General features: G+C 49.6%; 1 protein-coding gene across 1 annotated transcript; it reads left to right on the forward strand.

The window, feature by feature from the left end:
- Window positions 1-324: 324 nt before the first annotated feature.
- Window positions 325-24,642, forward strand: PLAT (plasminogen activator, tissue type). Its single transcript, XM_006215151.4, has 14 exons — window positions 325-514; window positions 11,037-11,134; window positions 11,866-11,905; window positions 13,284-13,421; window positions 14,477-14,587; window positions 14,951-15,125; window positions 15,768-15,859; window positions 17,057-17,231; window positions 18,521-18,606; window positions 19,897-20,092; window positions 20,187-20,323; window positions 20,652-20,792; window positions 21,755-21,921; window positions 23,795-24,642. Exons 2-14 carry the CDS (start codon window positions 11,060-11,062, stop codon window positions 23,951-23,953), a joined length of 1,692 nt encoding a protein of 563 aa, XP_006215213.3. The 5' UTR covers window positions 325-514; window positions 11,037-11,059; the 3' UTR covers window positions 23,954-24,642.
- The last annotated feature ends 1,275 nt before the right edge of the window (window positions 24,643-25,917 follow it).

Here is a 25,917-nt window from a genome sequence, read left to right on the forward strand (position 1 = left end):
GAGGGGCAGAGTTACTGCTGGAGACTCCAGAAGAACACCCCCCACCCCTAGTCTCCTCTGTGTGTATTTGTTTAGAATTGTAAATGCCTCTTTTCCGGTAGGGGCTTAGAGCCCGCTGAGCCTCGGGGTCCCTTTGGGTGGTTAAGACCAGGATTCTAAAGAAAGATGATTCTTCAGGTCCTGTCCAACTCCCGAATTCCTGTGACATCAGGACTGTGAATAATCAGCCTGGCCCAAAGCCAGGATAGGCTGTGCTGCTTCCATGGGGAACTTCCTCCCCTCTATAAAAACAGGTCCGCCCTGGCTTAGCTCTCTAGTGGCGGTCCACTGGGCATCCTCCGGCTGCAGAGAAGCCCGCCCACCCAGGGCCACCGACCCCACCCCCTGCCTTGAGATTTAAAGGAGGCCAGATCGGAGCGGGGAGACTGGAGCCGAGGTCCTGCAGAGCCCAGAGCTGGAGAGAAAGCCTTTCGGAGGAAGGAGGGAAAGAAAGAAGACGACAGCAGCAGCAGAGGTGGGTTGAATTCTGTGCTTCTCTGTCTGCTGTCTCTTCTTCTTTGTCTTAAAAGTTTTTCTGAGCCAATGAAGGGACGTCTAAACTTGGGACCAACTTGGTAATTCAGGCAAAAAGTGAGGGTTAGCTAGAATGCGCAAGCGGGGGAGCTTTCTTTCGGAATGTGCATCTAATTGGGATGGCTGAAGTGTTTGAAGTGTTTGGAGGGCCAGCGGGCCAGGGGAAGAGAGAGGGGAGATCGGGTGTATTTCCTGGAGAAGGGATCTCCGCTTGCAGAGGGGAAAGTGAACAAAATGACACAGAACCACCCTGAATAGGCAATGGAGCACCTCATGACTAACGGGCAACACATGCCAAAGGGCTGCCTGGGGGCGTCTGGCATGGGTGTTCGGCTGGGCAGCCCCCTTGGTGAGCCCACGGGGAAACTGAGGCTGGGACTGGGCAGAGGGACTTGTCCTCAGAGTCATCAGGTGGGAAGTGCTGGGAGAGAGGAGAGGGGACAGTCAGAGACATGTGTCTGGGGTCCCCCCCCACAGCCCCCACCTCCACAGCTGGTTTTGTCCTCTGGCTTTTTTTTTTAAGGGGGAGGTAATTGGGTTTCATCTATTCATTTATTTATTTTTAATGGAGCTACTGGGGCTTGAACCCAGGATGCTCTACCACTGAGCTATACCCTCCCCCCTGCCCCCCCGGCCTCTGGCTTTTTGCCCGGGTGCAAAGGGATGGCTTCTTTGAGAACTTTTCAATTACAGGGGGAAATAACAGCAAAGTCTTCTCTTCCCAAAGGCTCTCTAGGTTTTCACTGCTATTATCTTTATTTTCTTAGCCTCAAAGGGAGGGAGGGAGGTGCAGGGAGGGAAGGAGTGCTCAGGTTAACTGATGACAAACTCAAGCTCAAAAGAATGTGGGAATGATGATTTCTGTGGATGGTCGTGGGGGTCTCCTGCAGCCGTCTGATGAAACAGAAAAAAAACTCTGTGTGTGTGTGAGAGATCCCATGAAGAAATTCTCAGATACAACTGGTAAGTGGAGTTGCCTCAAAAGGATTCCCTAGTAATTCTGGCCCGTGGGCTGGAGACACCAGACACTGACTGGCCCAAATCAATAGATGCCGGTCAGAGCAGACAGGCCCCAGCCAAGATGCCGTGAATATTGGAGCAGAAATAGCTCCAGCCTACCCATCAATTTATTCTCCCTAAAATGTTCTCTGTCTCCCGTCAAGAGCCGATGAAAGCTACTCTCTGCCCAAAAGGCTTGGTCTCTGTGCAGACTCTCCAAGACCCGCTCGGTGTATTTTGTGAGCCCCGGTGTTAGATTCTCCCAGTGACAATGCTGCTCTCTGTCGCTTCCTCACCGGCCTGAGATGGTCCCTGCTTCGGAGGGAACAGCAGTGATCTGGTTATTATATTGTGATCAGCATGTTGGCGAGCAGAGCTGGGGACCAGTACATTTCAAACGACTGTTACCAGCATCCAGCCACAACTCTGGTGCTGTGACTTGAAACCACCAGCACCACGTAAGGCTTTTTGTAAATGGGTGGCTGGGACCCAGAGCATCCAAGTGGGTCCTGTCACTAATCTGCCTCCAGGAGTACTTCCTGTTCTAGGGTTTTACAGTGGCATAAGTGGCCCTTTGGCTAGATCGTTATTTGGAAGGAGCTGTGCTGGCTGGAGATCTTCCAAATATTCCGGAGTGTCGGCAGGTGATTTTTCTGATCAGAGGCCAAGGTGGCAATGTGGTTTGTAGCATTAAAAGTGCACTTAGTTCTAGTCAAAACCCAAAATCCATGTGCTTCTCTGAATATCCAGTGTCTGGAAGGGAGGCAACATTTGGGTTTTGAGTTGAAATGTTCAGTTTCAATGACTATTTGGCATTGGCAGTCTCAGAATAAAACTTTTCTTTTCTGTGAGTGATTTTCAGATCTGTTCTGATAAGATGGCCAAGATGGACAATGAGTGACCAGAATATTCTGTTCATTCCTTCTCTGGGTCATTTGCTTTGCAGAGGGAAACTTCTGTCTATAATTTCAGGTGGTTAACCTCATCCTAAAGTCAACCAGCTCACAAAACCATGTGGTGGGTCTCAAATTAAACCAGATTGAAGGGGGAGGGTATAGCTCAAGTTGTAGAGCACGTGCTTAACAGGCACAAGGTCCTGGGTTCAATCCCCAGTACCTCCCCAGTACCTCCATTAAAAAAAACAAACAATTAAATAAATTACCTCCCCTTGCAAAAAACAAACAAATTAAAAAAAACCTAAAGTAAACCAGATTTAAAAAGTGAGGATGATTTAGATTCATAGAAAGTTTGAGGGAGAAAGAATCTTAAAGATCGTCCGCGTTGGTCCAACCCCGAGTTCAGCCACATTATCTCCTGATCTTGGCTTAAGTGTCTACTTACCTATAATGACAGGAGATTGTCCTAGTGATATTTTGTACATTTTGTATTCCACTATCCTGCCTGGAAAAAGGATTTCTGTAGAAGGGCATAGAGGGCCAGATAGACCTCTTGATCGCCTGAAAGTTAAGACCTAATAGGAAGGGGAAATGAACTAGGTGCTGGGCACATGGCAGGCATTTCATAGACAGTTTTGGAAGGCATGGCTTAGGCCCATTCTGGTGCCGATTACAATTCCCCAGGAAATGCCAACAGCGCTTCTTCTTGTAGAACTGATCCAACTGGGTGTCTTTAGCAGCTGCCCACACCATCTATGCCCATGACCATGACCCAGAGTGTGACTCTTGGCCAGCGGGGCCAGCAGAGCCAGCGGAGCTGCACGGGATGACTGTGTGATGCTCCTGACAGATACACAGTGGGTTGGAGAGGTTCGTTTGTGAATTGACCTACAAAGCCTGATTCCACCTGGAGGTCAGGCTGAACCGAGATCCTGGGAGCCCTTTGAATAAAGAGCCTTTTCTGTTTATTACATAGTCACAAATGTTCCTTCGGCTTACAACCAGACATTAGGGAATCCAAAGTGAACTCCTCCCCTGAAGGTCCCTACATCCTTAGAACTCTTGGTCTTTCAAAGCCACACTTCCTCTTAGGGACGCTTTTGAAGGGAGAGCCTGGGGTGCATGACTCATATACCTCTGCACAAAGAGAAGTGTTCACACTGAAGATTGAGGGGTTCTGGCTGCTTGATGCTGTGAGCCTGGACCCCAAACAGGGGGCCCATCTTGGGGCTGTGCTTTGTCAGTATCTCCCCTCCACTGCCTGGCTCACTCCTACTTTTGTTCCATAAACAGTCCATACAGCATCCATTGCAGAAAGCTGAACTTGACCAGCTTCCTTCACCAGCAAGAATGAGCTGCATCCCGTCCCTCGCATTTCAGTAGGGGACCCCTTCCTCTGCGTTCCCACCTCCCAGCACCGCCACCGCCCCCTACACTGATCGCACTGGGCTGTGACGGTGACTTGTCTCTTTCCTTCCTAAACGAGGAGGTTTTGAGGACAGAGTATGTGTCTTTCCACCAGGGAGCCCGTGCATGGTGCATGGTTGGTGCTTGTGTTTGATGGTGATACGTAGTCATCACCTGAGAATTTAAAAGGAGGAAACCAGAATGATTAGGGGTATGAGGTGGAGATGAACAGGATGAGGGGTCTGATAGAGGCAGGAAGGAGGCGCCCAAGAAAGTTCCCAAGTCCCTTAGTTAGAGACCTTTGCTGGGGCATTTCTTTGAAGGTAGCGGAAGGGGGCTCAGTGGGCAGCCACCAGTAACCTCCTACGGCTCATCTAAAACAGAAAGCTCACCATTCACTTGCTCTCTGCTGGCTTCACCTGTGATCACGTTCACAGAAAACAGGAACTTGGTTTTTTTGTTTTTTGGTTTTTGTTTTTTGCCCCGTTGCAGCAAGAAACAGTGTCTGCCACCTGGGTTGCAGAGAGAAAGGGAAGATTTGTGGGGTTTTTTGTTTTGATTTTTATCTAAGAAGCTTCAGTTTCCTTATTTTTCTTGCCTAATGTCGCCAGTTTTCAAACACCCATGTGGTCTGCGTCAGAGAGCCCTTACTCAGCATCTCAGGCCTTATCTTCCAGCCACCTTGGCCACTAACTCTGGTCTCCTCTGAGAGTCCAGAGTTGCCCCAGACTGTTTGCTGTAAGTAGCCTGGGAAAGACAAATTAAAAAAAAAAAAACTGAAAAAGAAAAATCAGATAAAAGATGCCACCTGGTAATCCAGGAAATCGTGGCCCCTGGTAATACTGATTTGTGCACAGAGATGAAGGATGTGAAACTTGATACCCACTGTAAGGAATCCAGTTACAGGTTATCGCAAGATGTCCAGATGATCTTGGATACCAGAGTTGATATTAACACTTGAACTTGAGGATGACCCCATGGAAATTGGCTTCCCTCCTAGTCCTAGTCCTCATTCCAGGGAGAAGCTGTAAACTTTGACACTCCCTGGTCTGAAGGGCACTCCTGACAGTACAAGTTACATGCTTCTGCCCTGGTTGCCATGACAACTCAGCAGGGTGGAAAGGATTATCCCAATAGAAAAAATGGGGAACCACACCCAGCCTGTAAGTAGGGGATGGAGTTTGAAGCTGGGCCCCCTCCTTGAATTCCCACCAGCCACTCCCCTCCAACAGCAAAGGCTGAGCACATGAAAAACGTGACAGTCCAGCATCAGTAAGGGTTGTGGAGAGAGTCACTGACCGGCTGTCGGTTTTTTGACAGAACTGGGTATTCTGGGCTTAAGTCCCGATGGCACCCCTTACAAGACACGTCACCCCGGAGCAAGTTCCTTACACTTTCTTAAAGTTCAATTCTCTGATCCATAAAAATGAGCTAATCACATTGACTTAAATGATTCAATGGATGCCTGGCAAGTGGTAAGCCCTCCCGTATCGGATGAGTAAGCGACATTAATTCACACACATTTCTCAAAAATAGGCTATCACGTCAGCTTTCACGTGAGCCTCTTGACGTGTGGACAAATTTCGCAGGTAGGGAGGCATTCAAAGCTTCAGAACATTTTTCCCCAATCCAAGTGTGTTGAAATCTGCAAGGGGACTGAAGAATGACCCAATGATGGTGTATTTAATTACATGTAGTGACGTTTGCTTAAGGGAGTAGAAGGGACTACCTGATGGCTGAGCAGGACTCTTTATCAGATGAACACGAGGTTGCAGATTTGTTAAGACTCAGGTTCCGGGGATAACACCTTGCTGCACTGACCGATGGTGTTAGCTTTGCCAGCTGACAAGGATCTAAGTTCATCAGGAAAGGGTGTCTTTTGTTTTTACCATAGGAGGAGGCAGGGTGGACTTCTAGTTTGCTAGACCCACCACCACTGCACTCCTTGAGTTCCCGCAGATAATCAGGACTCCCTGGCAGAGGGCTGAGAGTTGAGGCAAAGACAGTGCTCAGCACAGGTTGTTCTGAGTGGCCAGGTTAACGTCGTGTAAAATTCAGACACAGGTCAGGTGCCTATGTTTTGAAGATGCTTTGGCGAGAATTCCGCCCTGAGTGACTGAGTGAGGATGCGGGGAGGGGATGGTGTGCAGGGTACAGGAGAGGAGGCCACTCTATTCACCTCATTGGACTCCATCCCATCAGATAAAAGCATGTTCCTGTCTTGTTCCCTAGTTAGAAAGCGTCCCTTCCGTTCAGGAAAAGAGAAAATAAGTGTGCGCCCAAAGAAAACTATCTTTTTCAGAAAGCTAAGACTTGCTTCCACGATGCCAATTTCTTAAAATTTTTTTTAATTAAACTTCCTTTAATGAAATGAAAAACAAAGGGTGCATTGTATAATATTTTGTGGTCACAGCATAAAGCAATACAGTTAGTTCATATAACTTTGGCTATGGTGAAGATGGTTTTTATTCTGAGTGCATGACCTCTATAAAAAGTGGGACCTGTAGGGGTGGGACCAGAGCTACCAGGATAATTAGTGTCTCTGAGCTGGGCTCCGACGCTGGTCCAGACAACAGGTGCGCTTTCTGGGGGGAGCTTACACCCCCTTCCCAAGGCCCGCTTCTCCCCACCGCCCCCATCTCACCTCCCCTCTCATCCTGACTTAGTGACACGCCTTTGCTGTCCCAAGGAATTCTGACCGTTTCTTTTCTAATTTGTTGGCATCCTTCCTGGCATGGTGGTGGGGGATGGAGGAAGAGTGTTGTTTGGTTTAAAGTCATGAGTCATCTTGGGGTATTTGTGCTGCTGGAGACTGACTTTCTCTTACTCAGATCTCCAGAGAGCAGCTTTGCAAAGCAATAACAACCCAAGAATCGCCTTCACCACAGCTTAAGTTAGCAACCCTTGCCCACGGTGTAAAATTTGATACTAGTAGCAACTTACCTTTCTCTTTCCCTTGCAATCTTCATCCTCCTCCGGTCTGTTTACATTTCTGCCTTGTTCTTGCTGCCAAGCGTGAAAACTAAGAGAGTCCTCGAGTCCTTTCATATCTGGGGCCACTGCACAGTTTGTCCCTAGAATCACAGACGTCAGACTGACTGCGTGCGTCCAGGGCCATTATTGCAGCTCAGTTTACTGTTTGCATACCAGTCCCCGTCTCTAAGTGTTTCACCGTTCCCACAGCATGGAACCCTTGTCACAGCATCTGTTCTCAGCACGACAGAAACCACAGAGGGTGAGCCCTGAAGGAAAGCTTGAGCCCAGCCCACTCGGTTTTTGCATCCCTGGGAGCCGATTTTATGTCTCAAAATGTAGGTACTTTTTGGAAAGACAGCACACTTACTGGTATTCGGTCACATTAACCTTAGGTGAGCTAGTGTATCGGTTCCTTCCCTGGGAGCAGATGTTTCTGGGGGCAGGTGGAGAAGCTTGGAGGACAGTGACAGGACGGGTCAGGCAAAGGGCAGTAAAAGTCCCTGGGGCCACCTTCCACTGCGTTTCCCCAGGCCCTCCCTCCGGCTGTCCTCTCCCACGGCCTCGCCCCATCCAGACTCTGGCCGTTAAACTGGTGCTCATCCATCAACACCCCCATGGCACCACTGCAGACGCAAACCCTGTGCTTCTGGCCAGCGTGGCTGGTTTCCCACAATGGCTCTGGGAGATGGACCCCCCTTCCTTGGTTACCAGACCATTGTTCCTTTCTCCGCCGGAGCAGTCATCATTCACGGTTGTTTAGAGGCCAGAGAACAGAGTCCTTTGTCTCCACAGCCAAGCAGGACCCCGCATGGCATCCGGGCAGGCAGATCAGTGCCGCCCTGGAAACAGACGCGCGGGCTGGTCCCGCACGAGGATGCCCGCCCAGGCAGCCTGGAAATCCAGGCCGTGCTTTCTCGGCCACGTGTCCTGATGTTTCTAATTTGTAGATTTTTTGTTTTGTTTTGTCAACTTGCCAAACTCTGTGTCTACTCAACTCCATCCACAGAGAGGGTACCTTTTGCAAGTCTGCAAAAATTGACATTATGGGCCAGGGTGGGCCTGCCAGGGGTGGGGCCTTGGGATATTGGGGACCACAGGCCATATAACCATCCTGCTGCCCCCTTCATACAGGGATGCGTCCAGTGATTCAGGGATTCCAACCCCATAAAAGTCAGCGATCCTGGTGGTTTTCTTTTTCCTTTTCTTTCTTTCCTTCCATTCTTTCCTTCCTCTTGCTTCCTTGCATTTTCAGTTCTTTGATTCTGGGAAACTATTAAGTAGAGCAAAAGGAAGAGAACACAGAAAAAAAAATTACGAGTCTTTGCATTTATAAAATGAGCCTCCTTCAAAGGACTTCTTAAGCTTATTCCTCAAATCTCACCTCCCACTGACCTCACATGGGCACTCGGGCCCCTCCCTTTGGTGGGAGCCCGTGATCCAGGGTTGAAGTTCACCCTGGCAGGGGACCCCCTGCTCCGAGTCCAGTCCGAGTTCATGGTGTTCACTCGTTTCTTGTCCAGGCACTGCCCCCAGATCTGCACGCTCCCCTCTCACAAAGGCAAGACCAGTACACACTTTTCCTCCCTTTCTCTGGCTCCCTGGTCTTGGGACAGCACTGCCTGTCTGCAGGCGGGCTGACTCATTCCTTTGTTATCCCCTCACCCCACCAGGCCCGACCAGCTGCCGCCATTGCCTCTGCGCAGCGAGGATGGAGCCGTCACGTGGTTTGTGTGAGACTCATTGTTACTGGGTCAGCTCCCGGCCCAGCAAGGCCAAAGGGGGCAGAGGAAGATAAGGACTGATAGAAAGAGAGACAGGCTCCGACTGTCCCGGAGCAGAAGACAGACGCGCTCCTCTCCCCTTTGCACTGATTCTGTAGTTGCCAAAGGGCTGGACAAGATGCAGCTGCTGGAGAGGGGAGGGGACAGCTCAGTGGTAGAGCGCATGCTCAGCATCCCTCATCCCGGGTTCAATCCCCAGTCCCTCCCTTAAAAATAAATACATAAACCTAATGACCTCTTCCCCCAACCAGAAGAAAAATTAAGTTGCAGCTGTTGGTGCCTTCACGCCCACGAGCACCCCCCCCCCATTTGTCCAAGGAATGCAAGTATCTTAATCCTTTATGTCTCACTTTGCAATTTCCCAACATCTAGGAGGGTATTCCACTGAAGAAGATCTTGAGTTCTTGAAATTACATAGTAACTGGACAAGCATCCAGTCCCCCCCACCAACTCCACCACCCCTGCACCCCGTGAGAGGGGGAGTGAGCCCAGTGGAGGGACTGGCAAGCAGGCTGGAGGAGGAGGCGGCGTCGAGTTTCCTGTGCTCAGTGCTCAGGGCTGGTTCAGGGTCTCATTCAGCATTTCCCCCTCGAGTCCTCAGAGGGTAGAGCTCTCCCTGTCCCCAAGGCTTGGCTGACATAATAAAGGATGGGTCCCCCTCTAAACAGGTGAAAAATGATTAACAGCAGGAAGAAGGAAGGAAGGTGTTGACGAAGGTGTATTTTAAAAGGTTCTAAGTAATGGGATGAAATTCAGAGGGGTAAATGAGGGGTATTGGGGGAAATTTGGAGAAAGGGGACATTTGAGGACAGCTGGAGGGGTTCCCTGTGATCAGAAGAGTCCCTGGGCGCTCCTGTTTGGATGGCCTCAACCCCCTACTTCTCTGGAACAGCCTGACACCTGTGAATAGTAGCAAGCTTCCTGCTTTGAGTGAGAAAAGGGCCCCGAGGTGGCAACCCCAGCCTGCCCCAGAAGGGGCCTTGGGCCGGCCAGATTGGAGCAAAGGCTCAGATCCTGGCTTCTTTCTGTTTCCTTTGTGATGGGGCAGGGACAGTGGGAGAGGGGCGTGCTGGCTGGCTTCTGAGCCCAGGGCATCTCAGGGACCAGACTCTCTTGTCCCCTCCACAGGTCATTCCCACCAGCCCAGCCTCCCTTTATTTTCTGTCCTTGCTCTGAAGGGAGCTTGTGGCCATTTGAGGGGCCAGTACACCCAACAGGAAAGGAGCCAGGCCAGGATGCAAGTCCTGGAAGTTTCTGAACCGACAGGACCCTTGGCATCCTTGGGATGAGGGGGAGGGACCTTGTGTTGTTGTTGTGACTGAAGGGAAGTGAGTCAAGGGAAGAAAAGCCCTGATTTAATTCTTGCGGACGAGGGAGCAAGGGGGCTGCCAAACCACAAAATAACACCCGACCAACTAACCCACTTTGAGCTGCTGGGGGCCAGATCTCTGGGCAAAGGTACACAAAACAAAGAATGTGGGTCCAGGAAGATCTGAGTCTAGTGATCCAAACCAGATGCCTCCCTTCCTTTCTGCAAATCTGCACTTCACAGGGGCTGGTCTCTAAAAAAGAGCCGGCTTCCTGATGGAGCAGCAGGGAGACTTTCCTTTGTTGGAAGAGGAGGCACGGGAGTTAAGTGGAGGACTCAGGCAATCTGAGGTAGGCTGGCTCTGTGATGTGCCGAATTCCTACGGTTTCCTCTGAAAAAGTCAGAGACGGGACATTACTGCAGCTCCATCCAGTTAGTCAGCCCCAGGGTAGGAGTTCACATCCAGGGAAATTAAGCCAGTGCCCTGAGTCCCAGGGCTGCCAAGAAGTGCCAGAGATGGTCTCAGCCTTCAGCCCACAGAAATGTCTGGGCAAAACCGTCTTCCAGCAACCCACATCCATACAACGCAGTGTTACCCAGCCCTAAAGGAAGGAAATTCGGACACACGCTACAACATAGATGAAGCTTGAGAGCATCATACCAAGCAAAATAAGGCAGACTCAAAGGGACAGATATTGTATAAATCCATCTATATGGGTACCTGGATAGTCGAACTCATAGCAAGTAGGATGGTGGTTGCCAGGGGAACGGGGAGTTACTGTTTAGTGGGTGCAGAACTTCAGTTTGGGAAGATGAAAGTGTGGAGATGGATGGTGGTGATGTTTGCACAACAGTGTGAACTTAATGTCACTGAACTGGGCACTTAAAAATGGTTAAGCTGGTAAATTTTATGTTACATATATTTTACCACAATAAAAAATATATACAATTTTAAAACCGCCATCTTCCAGACACTTTTCGTGGCCTCTCCTGCTGTGGGAGCTGATGCTGGAGGGACCAGCAGGTTCCTGAACCTTGACGTCCTCTATGACCTCTCACGTCACACGATTAAGCTTTTTCCCTCTCCTCTTCCAGAATTTCACAGACACACTGAGGACATGATGAACGCCATGAGGAGGGGGCTCTTGTGTGTGCTGCTGCTCTGGGAAGCCGTCTTTGCCTTGCCCAGCCAGGTAGGGGTGTGGGGTGATGCACTTGGATATGCTCCCCTTGGTGGAGGATGCTGGGAGCCAGGCGTGAACCCTAGGCACTCATGGGGACTAGAGGAAACACTGCTGCTCAATGCCTTCTTTGGAGCTGTTTTTAAAGGACATGTTTGAATGAATCCATAGAGGATTTATAAAAGACAGTACGTGCATGTGCTGTGAGTCATGGAAGCAGGCAAGCTTATATATTTATCAGCTTTTATATTAATAAAAAGACTTAAAAAAATCACGAGTGGTGGAGTGGAGGGTATAGCTCAGTGGTAGAGCACATGCTTAGCATGCATGAGGTCCTGGGTTCAATCCCCAGTCCCTCCATTAAAAAACAAATACATTAAAGTAAGTTAAATTAAAAACTTAAAATTCACTTCCATCACATGTGCTGGCTGGCTTCTGAGCCCATGTGAAGTGCTCAGTGGCCCCAGTGACCAGTGGCCACCATCTTGGATGGCACAGATATTAAACATGTCCATCATGCAGAACGTTCTTCTGGACCCACTCGTCTAGAAGGGGAGGCAGAATTAGACAGGAAGGTGGTGGACACTCTGCCTGGGCCAGTTACCTGAATTGGGGGGGGGCTCTGGGCGGATGGCATCTGATTGGTGGGTTGATGGTGGTCATCTGGTTTGATCACCTTTACACCTTTATTCTTAAGACACCCTGCATGCGCTGATCTTCCTCCACCCCTGGTGTCTTTGCAGGAATCCCACAGGCGGCCCAGGAGAGGAAGCAGATCCAGAGGTGAGATGTCACTGAGCTGGAGAGGGGTCCAAGGGGGCGGTCTCGGGGTTCAGGGTGCTTCAGGCTCTGTCAGGGATTTTCTTCTCCCAGCTTACTCAGCCTCCCTGAAGGTGAGACTCTGCAGAGACGCCGTGTCCCCACTCACATAGGCTCAGAGAGGACAGGGAACAGGTTCGCTCTCAAGGGATCAGGCTACCGGGAGTCGCGTGCTGCTGGGAGCCTGCGAGTTCCGCGGCCCAAAGTGCTGTTACTCAGAGGAGAACAGAGCCCGGAGGGACTGCGTGACTTGCCCAGGGTCACATAGCCGCCAGCCTGCGCTGTCCTGGTGCTCCCGGGCCCTTCCCTGGGCTGGGATCCCCGCACTCCCGGACGCCACTCAGCATCCTTGTTAGCGAACATTTCTGTGTCTCTGTTTCTGTGGTTCGTAACACAGGGACAACTGGCCTGGGTTACCTCATGGAGGTGCTGTGGGAAGACTTTCTCTGTAAGGCCGCGTCTAGATTTGATGCTAGAAACCCCAGGAACATTCCCACTATACGATCCATCGCAAGGATAAAAAATGCTAATGGCCCGGTTGTCTAGACTCTGATTTAAAGAACCAGTAAGCCCAGCTGCAGGTCCCAAATCACCTCTCCTCCCTTATGACCTACTTCCTTTGGGTCTGGAAGACTCGGCAACACCCCTTTTAAAGTGGAAGTTTCCTCAGAGTGAGTCACGGCTTCCCTCTTTCTGCCCTCGCTGTTTCCTGCACAGCGTTTCCTGCAGGCGTACCCTGGCCCCCACCCCCGGACCCTCTAAAGAAACAACACTATTGTTTGCAGGGAGCATCTGTCACTGCAGTTCATTAAATTTCAAGATCTTTAAAGGTGGCATTCTGGTCTGCAAACCAAGAGAAAGAGGGAAAGAGTGTTAATGGGCGTACTTCAATGGTTGTTGTTGTAGCAAAAATACTAATGGAAGCAGCACATTTTCTGCACAGTCTAAAATGTCCTTTTGTTTTGTTTCGTTTCGTTTCGTTTTGTTTTGGGCCAGCAAAGCATTCTCTCAGTGTGGGGAAGACTCATGTGGCTCAAAAACTCCGATAGGCAACCCCATACATGTGTAGATGCTTGATGAATGAAAGTTAAAAATTAGAGTGTTACTTAAATGTGTTTTGATAGATAAATTCTTTCAAAACAAGGGCCTATCAGAGGAAAAGCAATAGAAGGAGGCTTCAGTGACAAAATATTTGTTGTCTTCTGGCTGAAAGCAAAGATGGAAGAAAGAATGGATTATTCTGAAAGTGAGCAGGACCCGTGGCGGGGGGTGGTGTGACAGGGGCTGGCGTCAATTTAGGGTGAGTCCGGCCCTAAAGAGGCCCGTCTGTTTTTCGTTACAGTGACCTGCAGAGATGAGAAAACACAGATGGTATACCAGCAACACGAGTCGTGGCTGCGGCCCCTGCTCAGGGGCAACCGGGTGGAGCACTGCTGGTGTAACGGGGGCCAGCCCCAGTGCCACTCGGTGCCCGTCAGAAGTACGTGTCCACGAGCGATAGATGCTGGGGAGGGTGTGGAGAACAGGGCACCCTCCTACACGGTGGGTGGGAATGTAGTTTGGTGCAGACATTGTGGAGAACAGTATGGAGGATCCTTAAAAAATGAAAAATATACTTACTCTGTGGGCCAGCCATCCCACTCCTGGGCATATAACCAGAGGGAACTCTAATTAGAAAAGACACATGCACCCCAATGTTCAGAGCAGCACTATTTACAATAGCCAAGACACTGAAACTACCTAAATGTCCATCAACAGATGAATTGGGTAGAGAAATTGTGGTATATATCTACATACACATACACACACACATACACACAATGGAATACTACTCAGCTATAAAAAAGAATGAAATAATGCCATTTGCAGCAACATGGATGGACCTGGAGATCATCATGCTAAGTGAAGTAAACCAGAAAGAGAAAGAAAAATACTGTATGATTTCACTCATATGTGGAATCTTAAAAAAAAATGACACAAATGAACTTATTTATGAAACAGAAACAGACTCACAGACATAGAAAACAAACTTCTGGTTACTGGTATGGTGGGAAGGGATAAATTGGAAATTCGAGATTTGCAGATACACACTACTATATATAAAATAGATAAACAACAAGAACCTACTGTATAGCACGGGGAACTAACTATATTCTATACCTTGTAGTAAGCTACAGTGAAAAAGAAGATGAAAATGGAAAAAAAAAAGTATGTGTCCGTCTCAGCCAGAGGGTCCAAGCCTTGTCTGTCATGGTCCCCAGCACGTCCAGCCTTCACCCGGGGACTCAGGCATGCTCGGCCCCAGGCCAGGGGGACGGTGCTGAGCAGAAAGCAGGAAAGGCGGCGTGCCTCACCTGGCCCACCTGTAAAATGGGAGGATAGTAGTGCGGACTTTGCGGCAAGGAGTCCGTGAGTTAGTTTTTGTAAAGTCCTTAGCATCGGACCTGCAGGTAGAGACCAGCCTTTGATTTTGACTCGTCCACTGTCGGCACTGCTTGGACAGTAAGCAGGGGTTTCCTGACTTATACTTGACAGGCTGCAGCGAACCAAGGTGCTTCAATGGGGGAACGTGTCGTCAGGCCCTCTATTCCTCAGAGTTCGTCTGCCAGTGCCCTGAAGGGTTTATTGGGAAGCGCTGTGAAATCGGTGAGTGGCAGGTGGGTGGGTGTGAGACAGGGACCCGCCAGTGTGAAATCCTACCCCCCAGACCCACCCAGAAAGGAAAAGAAGCCGGGGGCAAGGATCGTGGGGTCTAGGTGGTGCAGGAAGGATCACCCAAGGGCGGTTAGGAAACCAAAGCACTGGGCCCAACGGGCAGAGCCTTGGGCGGGAACCTGGAGTCTGGCTCTGCCCTTGTCAGTGGGGTGACCCCCCAGCACCCCTAGAAGCTGCAGCTGCCAGCCCACCTCCCCAGTCTGGGGTGATGACAGAGCAGAGGGGAGCCCCCTTTGGAAACTCAGCAAAAGGGGAATTCACATGTGAGGTGTCATGTGTCCTGCTTTCAATCAGATGCCAGTGCCACATGCTACAAGGACAAGGGTGTCACCTACAGGGGCACGTGGAGCACAGTGGAAAGTGGGGCCGAGTGTGCCAACTGGAACAGCAGCGGGCTGGCCTCGAAGCCCTACAGCGGACGGAGGCCAGACGCCATCAAGCTGGGCCTGGGAAATCACAACTACTGCAGGTGAGAGGGCCACCCTCCCCAGTGAGGAGGTTTTTCCTCTGGGAAGAAGCTGCCACCCTTGGGGAAGGCCCTGTGTCAGATCCCTCAGGTCCTCCAGGGAACCAATAGGACATTAGATAGATAGATAGATAGATAGATAGATAGATAGATAGATAGATAGATAGATTTTAAGGACTTGATGCATGCTTAGGTAGCTGGCAGGTCTGGAAAATGTAGCCAGACCCCCAAGACTGGGAACTCAGCCTGGAGTCGATACTGCAGTCCTGAGACAGAATTTCTTCCCCGCTTTGGCTCTTCATGCCTTCACCTGATTAGATGAGGCCCACCCACATTCTCAAGGATCTTCTCCTTGACTTCAAGTCAGCTGATTGTAGATGTGAACCACGTCTACAGAATCCCTTCACAGTACCACCTTGGTTGGGAATTTGATTGAATAACTGGGCACAAGAGCCCAGCCAAGTTAACACTGAAAACCCCCCATCACTGACCACCCCTTTGTCAACATGGCACCCATGTGCCTCTCCTTAAACCATGCTTAATCTCCAAATAAAGACAAGTACAGGGTCACACCTCCACCCAATATTATATGAGAGGCAGAATTCATGCTTCACCTCCCCTGGCCTTCTTTGGTTGAATTTTCAGAAACCCGGACCAAGACTCAAAGCCCTGGTGCTATGTCTTCAAGGCAGGGAAATACATCTCCGAGTTCTGCAGCACGCCCGCCTGCTCCAAGAGTAAGTGCAGCCTCCCCCCTGGCCCTGGAGCCTCACAGGGAGAAGGATCTAGAAGGACAGGGCTGATGGTCCTTCTGCAAACGAGGAGAGTGGGAGTGGGCTGGTAGTTAACCACTTTGGTGTCAGAGAAAGTCAAGAGGCTTTGGTCCCCACCCAGGCTTGGCCTCTGCTAGCTGTTTGTTTGACCCGATGCTGATCGCAGGGCACCTCTGACCCTCAATTTCCTCATCTACAGAGAGGGGGCTGTACTGGTGGTTTCCAGCTCTTTTGAGAATGATTGGAAGTTCTCCATTTTTGATTAATAGAACTATTTCTCAAAATTTTTCTCTCTCAAGACTTTTAATGTGAGAAAAAAAAAACCCAGATTTAAAAAATACTAAGTGACAAAAAGTTACTGAGAATTCAGTGGTGGTTTCACAAATAATTGTTATCACAACAGTATTAAAAATATGTTTTAAAGTTCTAAATATACACGTACAAAAAATGTGCCTTCAGTCTACAGGTGATGCTGACAGACCTGTGAATTTGACAACTCTTTAAAGTAACTCAAAGCATCCTCCCCACCCTCCCAGATCTGGTATAAACTGGGATTCCCTGGTCCAGATGATTTTAAAGGCCCATTCTAATTATGCTATCTGTGCAGAGTAGTATACTTTGTCAGTTTCAGAGGGGGAGAAAAGAGGGTAAAATGGGGCAAATGGGTGAAAATACGCAGCATTTGAAGGTTTCTACTCTCTCTTCCTCCCCAAGCCCAACAAACCCCTCAGCGCCCTGGCAGACAAATCTGAGAAAACTGGGCCTCCTCTCGTGTCCCCCACTTGAAGCACCGAGGTTCACAGAAACAAGGAAACCCCTAGTTAATTTCCAAGCAGCACCAGAAACAATCCCCGCTAGCCGAACGTGGCATCGCTCCCCCCTAACCTGAACACTTGAGAGTCTCTCTCAACACAGCTGTCTAGGAAGCCACAGCCGGTGATGGAAGGGAAACACTAGATGGAAGCCACCAGCCACCCCACGTGAAAGGGCTTGAAGGAGAGAAAAGGGGAGGACGGCTGTCACCCCCCTCCCCGCTTCGCTGCCAGGCTGGCTGTCTTGGACGTCCCAGGCCGGCAGCTCCGTTTCCCCGCTGCAAGCCTGCACTGGCCTGCTTTGGCATTTAAGTGGCTTTGTTTCAGTTCGAGATTTCTTGTGTTCCAGAGGACGATGGGGACTGCTACTTTGGAAAAGGGTTGGCGTACCGCGGTACCCGCAGCCTCACCACGTCCGGGGCCTCCTGCCTGCCGTGGAATTCCATGATCCTGATAGGGAAGGTTTACACGGCGTGGAAGACCAACGCGCAGGCTCTGGACCTGGGCAAACACAATCACTGCCGGTATGCAGCACGGGGCGGGGCGGGGCTGGGCGGAGGGCCCGTGGGGGTGGGAGAGGGTCTCGCATCGAAAGTTACAGCAAAGTCCCAGTGGGTGGGAGGGAACCATGGATATTACCTAGTCCAAACTATTCATTTGCTACAATAGCACTAACTGTGAAAAGCAAAGCTTTCCATGCACCCCAATGTTCATAGCAGCACTATTTACAATAGCCCAGACGTGGAAACAGCCTAAATGTCCATCGACAGATGACTAGATAAAGAAGTTATAGTGTATATATACAACGGAATACTACTCAGCCATAAAACAGAATGAAATAATGCCACTTGCAGCAACATGCATGGACCTGGAGATTGTCATACTAAGTGAAGTAAGCCAGAAAAAGAAAGACAAATACCATATGGTGTCACTTATATGTGGAATCTTAAAAAAAGACACAAACTTATTTACAAAACAGAAACAGACTCACAGACATAGAAAACAAACTTATCGTTACCAAGGGGGAAAGAGGGTGGGGAGGGATAAATTGGGAGTTTGAGATTTGCAGATACTAACTATTATATATAAAATAAATAGAGTCCTACTACATAGCACACGGAACTATGTTCAATACCTTGCAATAGCCTATAATGTGAGAGAGGGTATAGCTTAGTAGTAGAGTGTGTACCTAGCATGCATAAGGTCCTGGGTTCAATCCCCAGTCCTTCCATAAAGATAAATAAATAAAAATCTAATTAACCCCCCAAAAATTTTAAAAATAAAATTTTAAATGTGAAATTATAAAAAATGCTTAAAAAAGAATAATATAAAAAATTTTAAAACAGCCTATAATGAAAATGAATATGAAAAGGAATATATATGTAATATATAACTAAATCACTACATTGTACACCAGAAGTTAACACATTGTAAGCCAATTACACTTAAATAAAAATAAATTAATTAATTTTTTTAAATAATAAAAAAAAAACAAAGGTCCTCCAGTTTCTCGACCCAAATCCCAAGTTAAAGGTGGTGTCCTGTGACCACTTCCTCCATCCTCATCTGTTTCGTCCTCATGTGGCACCTTTATTCCAACAAACCCTGAGTTTCCTCCCACCACAGCTCACAGTGGCATCTGACACTCTTGGGAGATGAGAACGTAATGTTAATGGTAGGAAAAAAAAAAAGTGACAGCTGTTTCCGGAGTCAGGGGCCAGTCCAGAGCTCAGGGTCCTCCCTGCCAGCTGAGCCTCCTACCCCTCTTCCCTGGATTGTGATGTGATTGGAAACCTTCACTCCTGATGACCAGGAATCCAGACGGGGACACCAAGCCCTGGTGCCATGTGCTGAAGGACCACCAGCTGACATGGGAGTACTGCGACCTGCCCCAGTGTGGTAAGGGCCGGCCTGGCCAACCCCCGCAACCCAGCCTCACTCCTGACTGTTTCCTCAGCCCACTCCTGCGTCTTCAGGGCCGTGGGGTTCAGACTGCGCAGCTGCCAGATTTTTAGGAGAGTCGGGCCTTCCTTGGTGGGAAGGAGGGTTTCCACGATGGAAGCAACAGTAGGATGGCCACACTCTTGGGCATGTGATAGGAAGGGGCGAAAGGAAGGAACGGAACACACCAGTTTCTCCTAGAAGGCATCAATCAGGCTCCCAGCTTTTCTCTCCAGATGCCTTTGTGAATGATGATGGTGGTGGTGGTGACTACACGGGGGAGGAGAGCACACACACGTGGCTCCCTAGATAGCAAAGTGCTTCCACATTCTCACAACAATGTGGTAGGAGGTCATCTTCCTGTCTCTGAGTCACGTCACCTGCCCCAGGTCGCTGGGCTTCGAGGGGTGGAGCTGGACTCTGATCCCACGTCCCTGGGCTTCAAAACTTGTCCTGCTGTGAGCTCTTCCGCCTTCTCCCAGAAGCCAGTTAACACAGTGGGACGGGGTTACGATAGGGGGTGAACCTCATGTTGGCACACTTTGCTAGAAAATGAAACTTTAGAAATTGGGAAGGGATTGCTATTACTTGGTTCCTGTGAACACACAGATCAGCCAGAATGTTCCTCAGGGGGCACAGTGTTTAACTGGGGCAGGTAAGACACCAACTACCAGGTAGCTTACAACCAAGATCAGGGAAGGTGAGGCCTCAGTGAACAGGATCAGAAGGCTGGCTGGGAGCCGCAGGGCTAAGAGTGTTCCAAAAGCTCAGTGAGGAGGCAGGATTTCACTTGGGCCTCAAAGGATGGGTAAGGTTGAGTAGATGGGAAAGCAATGGGGTAATCATTCCCTAGGAGGAAGCTGTGATGCCTCGTTATTTCTTAAGCCAGGAAATGGCTGCAGGAACAGACTAGTAATGAAGCAGAAAGATCCCCGGATTTGGAGTCAGGCAGATCTGGGTTCTAATCTGGGTGCCACTGTGATCTTGGCAAAAAATGTCACAGCCTCTGTGAAGTCAAGTGACGTGTGGGTTAAAGATAGTGTCTATACAGTGCGTGGCAGGTGTAAAACCGCCGCCCGCAGGCTGTGGTTTTATTGCTCAGGAGGCGGCACCAGCACTCTGTACCACCTGCAAAAGTGCAGCGGCCGGTAGACATCCTGGGTTTCGAGACAAGAAGCCAGGATGGGTTTCAGGACCCCAGCCCAGGCGCACAGGTCTAATCCTGTGTTCTGCCCCTTTCTTGCCCAGACACCTGTGGCCTGAGACAGTACAAGCAGCCCCAGTTCCGCATCAAAGGAGGCCTCTTTGCCGACATCACCTCCCACCCGTGGCAGGCCGCCATCTTCGCCAAGCACAGGAGGTCTCCAGGAGAGAGGTTTCTGTGTGGGGGCATCCTGATCAGCTCATGCTGGGTGCTGTCCGCCGCCCACTGCTTCCAGGAGAGGTAGGGAATGAGAACCCAGCAGGCGGTCCTCCTCTCTGAGGTCTTGGAAGCAGGCTCGGTGGGAAAGAGCATCCTAAGGCCTTTTCTCCGTCAGGTTCCCTCCCCACCATCTCAAGGTGGTCTTGGGCAGAACGTACCGGCTTGTCCCTGGAGAGGAGGAGCAGGTGTTTGAAGTAGAAAAATACATTGTCCACAAGGAATTTGATGACGACATTTACGACAATGACATTGGTAAGATGTCAGACTCTCCGGGCTGCAGTTGGAACTCCAGATGGCACATGACCCGCACGTGCGCAGCCCCACCTCCCCTTTTCAAGTCCCGCCCCTCGAGACCCGCCCCCCATCTGAGCCCCGCCCCTCCCGAGCCCCGCCCCTCCTTCCTAGCCCGTCCCTCCTTCAAAGCCGTCCCTCCTTCAAAGCCCCGCCCCTCAACCAAGCCCTGCCCCGCCACTAAGCCCCGCCCCACTTTCTGAGTCCCGCCCTCTCCTCACAAGCTCCACCCTCTTCGTCCAGATCCGCGAGATTTAAAGCTCGCTCTTTTCCTCCCACTCCCTTCCAGCGCTGCTGCAGCTGAAATCGGACTCGCTGTCTTGCGCCCAGGAGAGCGACTCCGTCCGCACCGTCTGCCTCCCGGACGCCGACCTGCAGCTGCCCGACTGGACCGAGTGCGAGCTGTCGGGCTACGGCAAGCACGAGGCCTGTGAGTGGGAGGAAGTCGCGGCCGCATCCTGTCTGTCTGCGGGGCGGCCTGGGGCGCGCGGGGGCTGAGCAGAAAGAGGAAAAAGTAGTCCCAAGGGTGTCCAGCCCCGGGTCAGGCGCTGGCACCGTGACCTTGGGGCCAAGTCCCTGCCTCGTGAGGCCCCACTGTCCGCTCCCCCTCCCTCACAGGGGGGCCATGCAGGTCCAGAGAAGTCTGAGTAGCACAAGTGCTTTAAGAGCTGAAGAGTTCAAGGAGGTTCTGATTAGAAGTGGGGTGCGGTTAATTAAGGGTGAGATTCTTGTACTCTGCAGTTGGGTAGCCCTGACTGCACATCCTAGCTAGCAGTGTGATCCCCACCTGGATTTTAATTTTGCTCCAAGCCTCAGTTTCCTCATTGGTAAGAATGGAGAGGACTAGCTACCTCCTTAAATTGTGAGGCTTATCTGGGGGCATCTGACCTCCCCCAGCAGACATTTGGCAATGTCCGGAGGCATTTATTTTTGATGGAGGTATTAGAGATTGAACCCAGGACCTCCTGTGTGCTAAGCACACGCTCTACCATTGAGCTATACTCCCCAACACCATCACCCCAGGCTTTTTTTTTTTTTTTTTTTTTTTTTACTGTTACAACTCAGGATGGAGGTTTACATGGGCATTTAGTGAGCAGAAGTCACGGCTGCTGCCAAACACCTACAGTGCACAGGACAGCCCCCCACAAAAATATTATCTGGCCCCCACATGTCAACAGTGCTGCTGTTGAGAAACCCTAGGTTAGACAATACAAAACTGCTGTTTCTGTAGGTCAAAAGAATAAAATATTGGCACTTTCATAGAATTCAACTTAGTATGTGTAAAAGACTGATAGATGGTAGCTCTTATTGGAAAGTTCAGCTTTCTCCTTCCAAGAGGTTTATAAATAACTTAATCTAAAACCACAGGACGTATTCCCTCCTCTCTTTCAGCTTCTCCTTTCTATTCTGAGCGGCTGAAGGAGGCTCATGTCAGGCTGTACCCATCCAGGCGCTGCACATCACAGTATTTGTTTAACAGAACCGTCACCAACAACATGCTATGTGCTGGAGACACTCGAAGTGGCGGGAACCAAGACAACCTGCATGACGCCTGCCAGGTAAACACCAGCGCCTCTCCTACCCCAAGCCACCCCCCACTCCAAGGGCAAAAGTGTTCCTTGGCCAGCAGGTTCTTAACCAAGGGAAAAAAAGTAGTAACCACAAAGGAGTGATTCATCTCAGTGAGGTGCTGGTGATTCCAGATGCGGGCCTCAGAGAATAAAGCAACTGGAGAAAGATCAAAGCCACCCAAACTTAAGAAATTGAAACTGCAGGAAATTTCCCCAGTGTCTGCATTGGAACCTCTACCGGGTACAGGATTTTCTGTAAGCCCAGGTGATTAATTGACTATCAAAGTGGTGGATTAAAAAATTCTTGACTTCTGCAAGGGCCGGAGAATTGGAGTCTGCTGCGTAGAAGGGGAGGGAGGAAAAGCAACTTACTGGGATGTAGGTTGGAGATGATAGGTGAGAAGGAGCTTTAGGAACTCATGTTTGGCCCTAATAAGAGGGTTTTGTTTGTTTGTTTGTTTTACCCTGGGAAAGCACACTATTTCAGGCTCTCTGTGTTGGCATCCCCATCAGAGCTAGTATGTAATTGTATTTCATGATAACAAGACACCGTGAGGTACCACCTCACACCGGTCAGAATGGCCACCATTAAAGTCCACAAATAGTAAATGCCAGAGAGGGTGTGGAGAAAAGGGGGCCCTCTACACTGTTGGTGGGAATGTAAACTGGTGCAGCCACTATGGAGGACAATATGGAGGTTCCATAAAAAGCTAAAAATGGAGTTACCATATGATCCAGCCATCCCACTCCTGGGCGTATATCCAGAGAAGACTCTAATTTGAAAAGACACATGCACCCCGATGTTCACAGCAGCACTGTTTACAACAGCCAAGACATGGAAGCAACCTGAATGTCCATTGACAGATGACTGGATAAAGAAGATGTGGGGTGTGTGTATGTGTGTGTGTGTGTGTGTGTGTGTGTGTATACTACAATAGAATATTACTCAGCCATAAAAAGGAATAAAATAATGCCATTTGCAGCAACATGGATGGACCTAGAGATTATCATACTAAATGAAGGAAATCAGACAGAAAGACAAATACCATATGATATCACTCATATGTGGAATTTTAAAAATAACACGAACTTATTTACAAAACAAACTCACAGACACAGAAATCAAATTTATGGTTACAGGATGGGGGGAAGGGGGGGAGGGGTGGAAGGATAAATTAGGAGTTTGAGATTAGCAGATGCAACCTACTATATACAAAATAGATAAACAAGAAAGTCCTACTGATCTCACTCACTGATTATACCAGCCTGTCCTCCCCTTGGTCCCTTGACAGCCTTTGGTCTCTTTTTTGAATAATTTCTTCAGACTCCTCAACTATACCCCCTGGCATGACAGTCATAAAAGGTGGAAGACAAAGTGAAACCATGATTGATCAGCTAGTGTCAAGTTAAAAACAAAACCGAATCATTTTGATTCAATATTAACAGCTAACAGTTACCAGTAGTTTCAGTAAAAGTCATGCATTGTTCTTGGTGCTTTTCAGGCTTTCTCCCAGTGGAGTCCCAGAACAGCCTGATGAGGGAGGTAGGGTGATCTCAGTTTTGCAGGTCTTAGTGGCTGAAGCAAGGAAGCCTGGGGCTGCAAGCTAGTAAGTGGTGGAGTTACAACCAGGGTGGAGACCTGAGATGTCTGAGCAATTATCTCATCTCTGCTTTACAGCAGACACACAACCTAATTCTCTAGCAAACTAAGATCAAGGAGATAAAATGTCCCTCCCTGAGCTAAGCACTTTGAGAAATAGGATATTAACACTACATTCACCCTCACTTCCCTGCCCCGCGCCCCACCCCACCCCCAGGGTCTGCATTTTTGCAAACAGCTAACCGGTCCTCCCTTCTGCAGGGCGACTCCGGCGGTCCCCTGGTGTGTATGAAGGACAACCACATGACCTTGGTGGGCATCATCAGCTGGGGCCTCGGCTGTGGGCAGAAGGATGTTCCAGGCGTGTACACCAAGGTTACCAATTACCTGGACTGGATCCGAGACAACACGCGTCCATGACCAGGAGCCCCCGGGCTCCCTGAAGCATGAGACCCTGCTTCCCCCAGCAACGAAGTCGCACCAAGGCTGCCGCTTGGTCACACGGATTTCTCCAGCAGCCGGCACACCGCCCTCGTGGAGGAGGGGGAGGGGGGATTTTCACAGGTTCTTCCCACTTGGAAGTTTTCAGCGCTCAGGTCTGAAATGCACTCGGTCAGATGGGAAGGCGGTGCCAACCGCTCCGGGGCACCACCATCCAGGGCCAGGCCCACCTCCTCCTCCGTCAACGTGAGCTGCTTTAGGAAGGGGACCGCACAGATGGAACCACGTCTCCGCAAAGATAACTAGATCTTTTCAGGGAAAAAAGGGCTGCATTAGGAATAGAAGGTCTATTTATGGTCACCAGGGAGCCCAGCAGGGGCCTCCTAATAAGGGCTGGGCTGGCTGGCCAGATCATGCTTCTTACATCTAGTCTCTAAATCAAATGTCAGGCTTTCCCTCGCTCCAGCTCCAGCTCTTGGAAGGAAGTCCGGTTGTGTACAGTGTAGTTCTTTTGTTTCTCTTCATAAGCCTCTTAATAGAACAGGAGACGTGTATCATTTTAATAACTGATAAAGTAGGCTTTATATCAATCCATCTTTGTTCTTCCTGTTGCCACAACCTGTGTGATACTGTACTGGGATAATAAATTCGGATATATTTTTCACATATTTTCCCAAATCCGAGTGGAATCGTTGTTATGTCCGTGGCATCCACACTCTTTTATTCTTGAGACTCGTGTCCACGTTCTCTGAATCACTGGGAATATTTCCTTTCAGTCATTCAGAATCCCCGCAGCATACGAGGCACTGCGCTTGGTGCTGTGGACAGTGAAAAGGGGGAAGCAAGGGACTCTTGGTTTGATAGGAAAATTCGGTATTTAGAGAAATAACAAGGCAGAATGGAGATGGACCGCAAAATGGCAGAGAGAAGGTTTTCAGGAAATTGAGCTGCAGGAAGCATTCAAGGATCTTAAGGGAAAAGTAGAATTTGGTCGGCTTTTCAAACATGGGGCAAGAGCTGGGCTGATGGAGAGGTGTGGGACAGGCAGTCTGGAGGCAAGGAATGTCACTGCATGAAAATACGAGTCCCCAGAGCAGAAAAGTCAGGGGAGCGTGGGGAAGAACGGGGTGGGCCAGTTTGTCGGAAGTTAAGTTCATGCAGAAGCGCTTGGGTGGAATTATGGCGCTTTGAATGCCATCTGAGTTTTGGACTTACTTCTGTTGGCAACAGGGAGCTGAGAAGACACTGACCATGACCTTACTAACACAGCCACACCCCAGTTGGTGGTTCAGACTGGAAGCAAGTATTTGGGCCATTTTTTCCCCCTTCCATTCTGTTTTGCTTTTCTGCTCATCAGAAAGAATTAACTCCCAGACCAGTCCACACAAGTATGTTTCTTAAGGAATGCTGCTGTCTGCTTCTCTTCAACTACTTTCTTAGTCACTCTTGAAATCCATCCCACACAACTGGCTGGTGCCTGACAGTGTTTATTATCACTGACACCCCAGAATCGTGTCATGCTTGCTGTTGGGTGCGTGTTGAAAGCTCTTTGGAGGAAAAAATGTGGTCGTAGCGGTCTCTCTCTGTCTCTGTCTCTGTCTCTGTCTCTGTCTCTGTCTCTCTCTCTCTCTCTCTCTCTCTCTCTCTCTCTCTCTCTCTCTCTCGGCTGTCAGAACTGCTCAGCTTAGCGGTCCTTAGAGGAAAAGTAGTTCCAACCCACAAAAGAAAGCAAGCTTGATTCAGGGGGGTAAACACCAACTTCCCTGAAATGCTCAGTCCCTAGACCAGTTCAATAAATGCAAGTCATGGAAACTGAAGTCACAGATTTGACTTTAGCCTGCTCCAAGTTCCCCTGTGAAAGTGGCAGATTTTGTTTTAGGTAGATGTACATCTCAGCCGTTTGGGGAAAACGTTGCTGGAGGACGGCAGTAAGACCCCCGGCT

This window comes from Vicugna pacos, chromosome 26 (genome assembly GCF_048564905.1).
Source record: "Vicugna pacos chromosome 26, VicPac4, whole genome shotgun sequence".
Lineage (NCBI taxonomy): Eukaryota > Metazoa > Chordata > Mammalia > Artiodactyla > Camelidae > Vicugna > Vicugna pacos.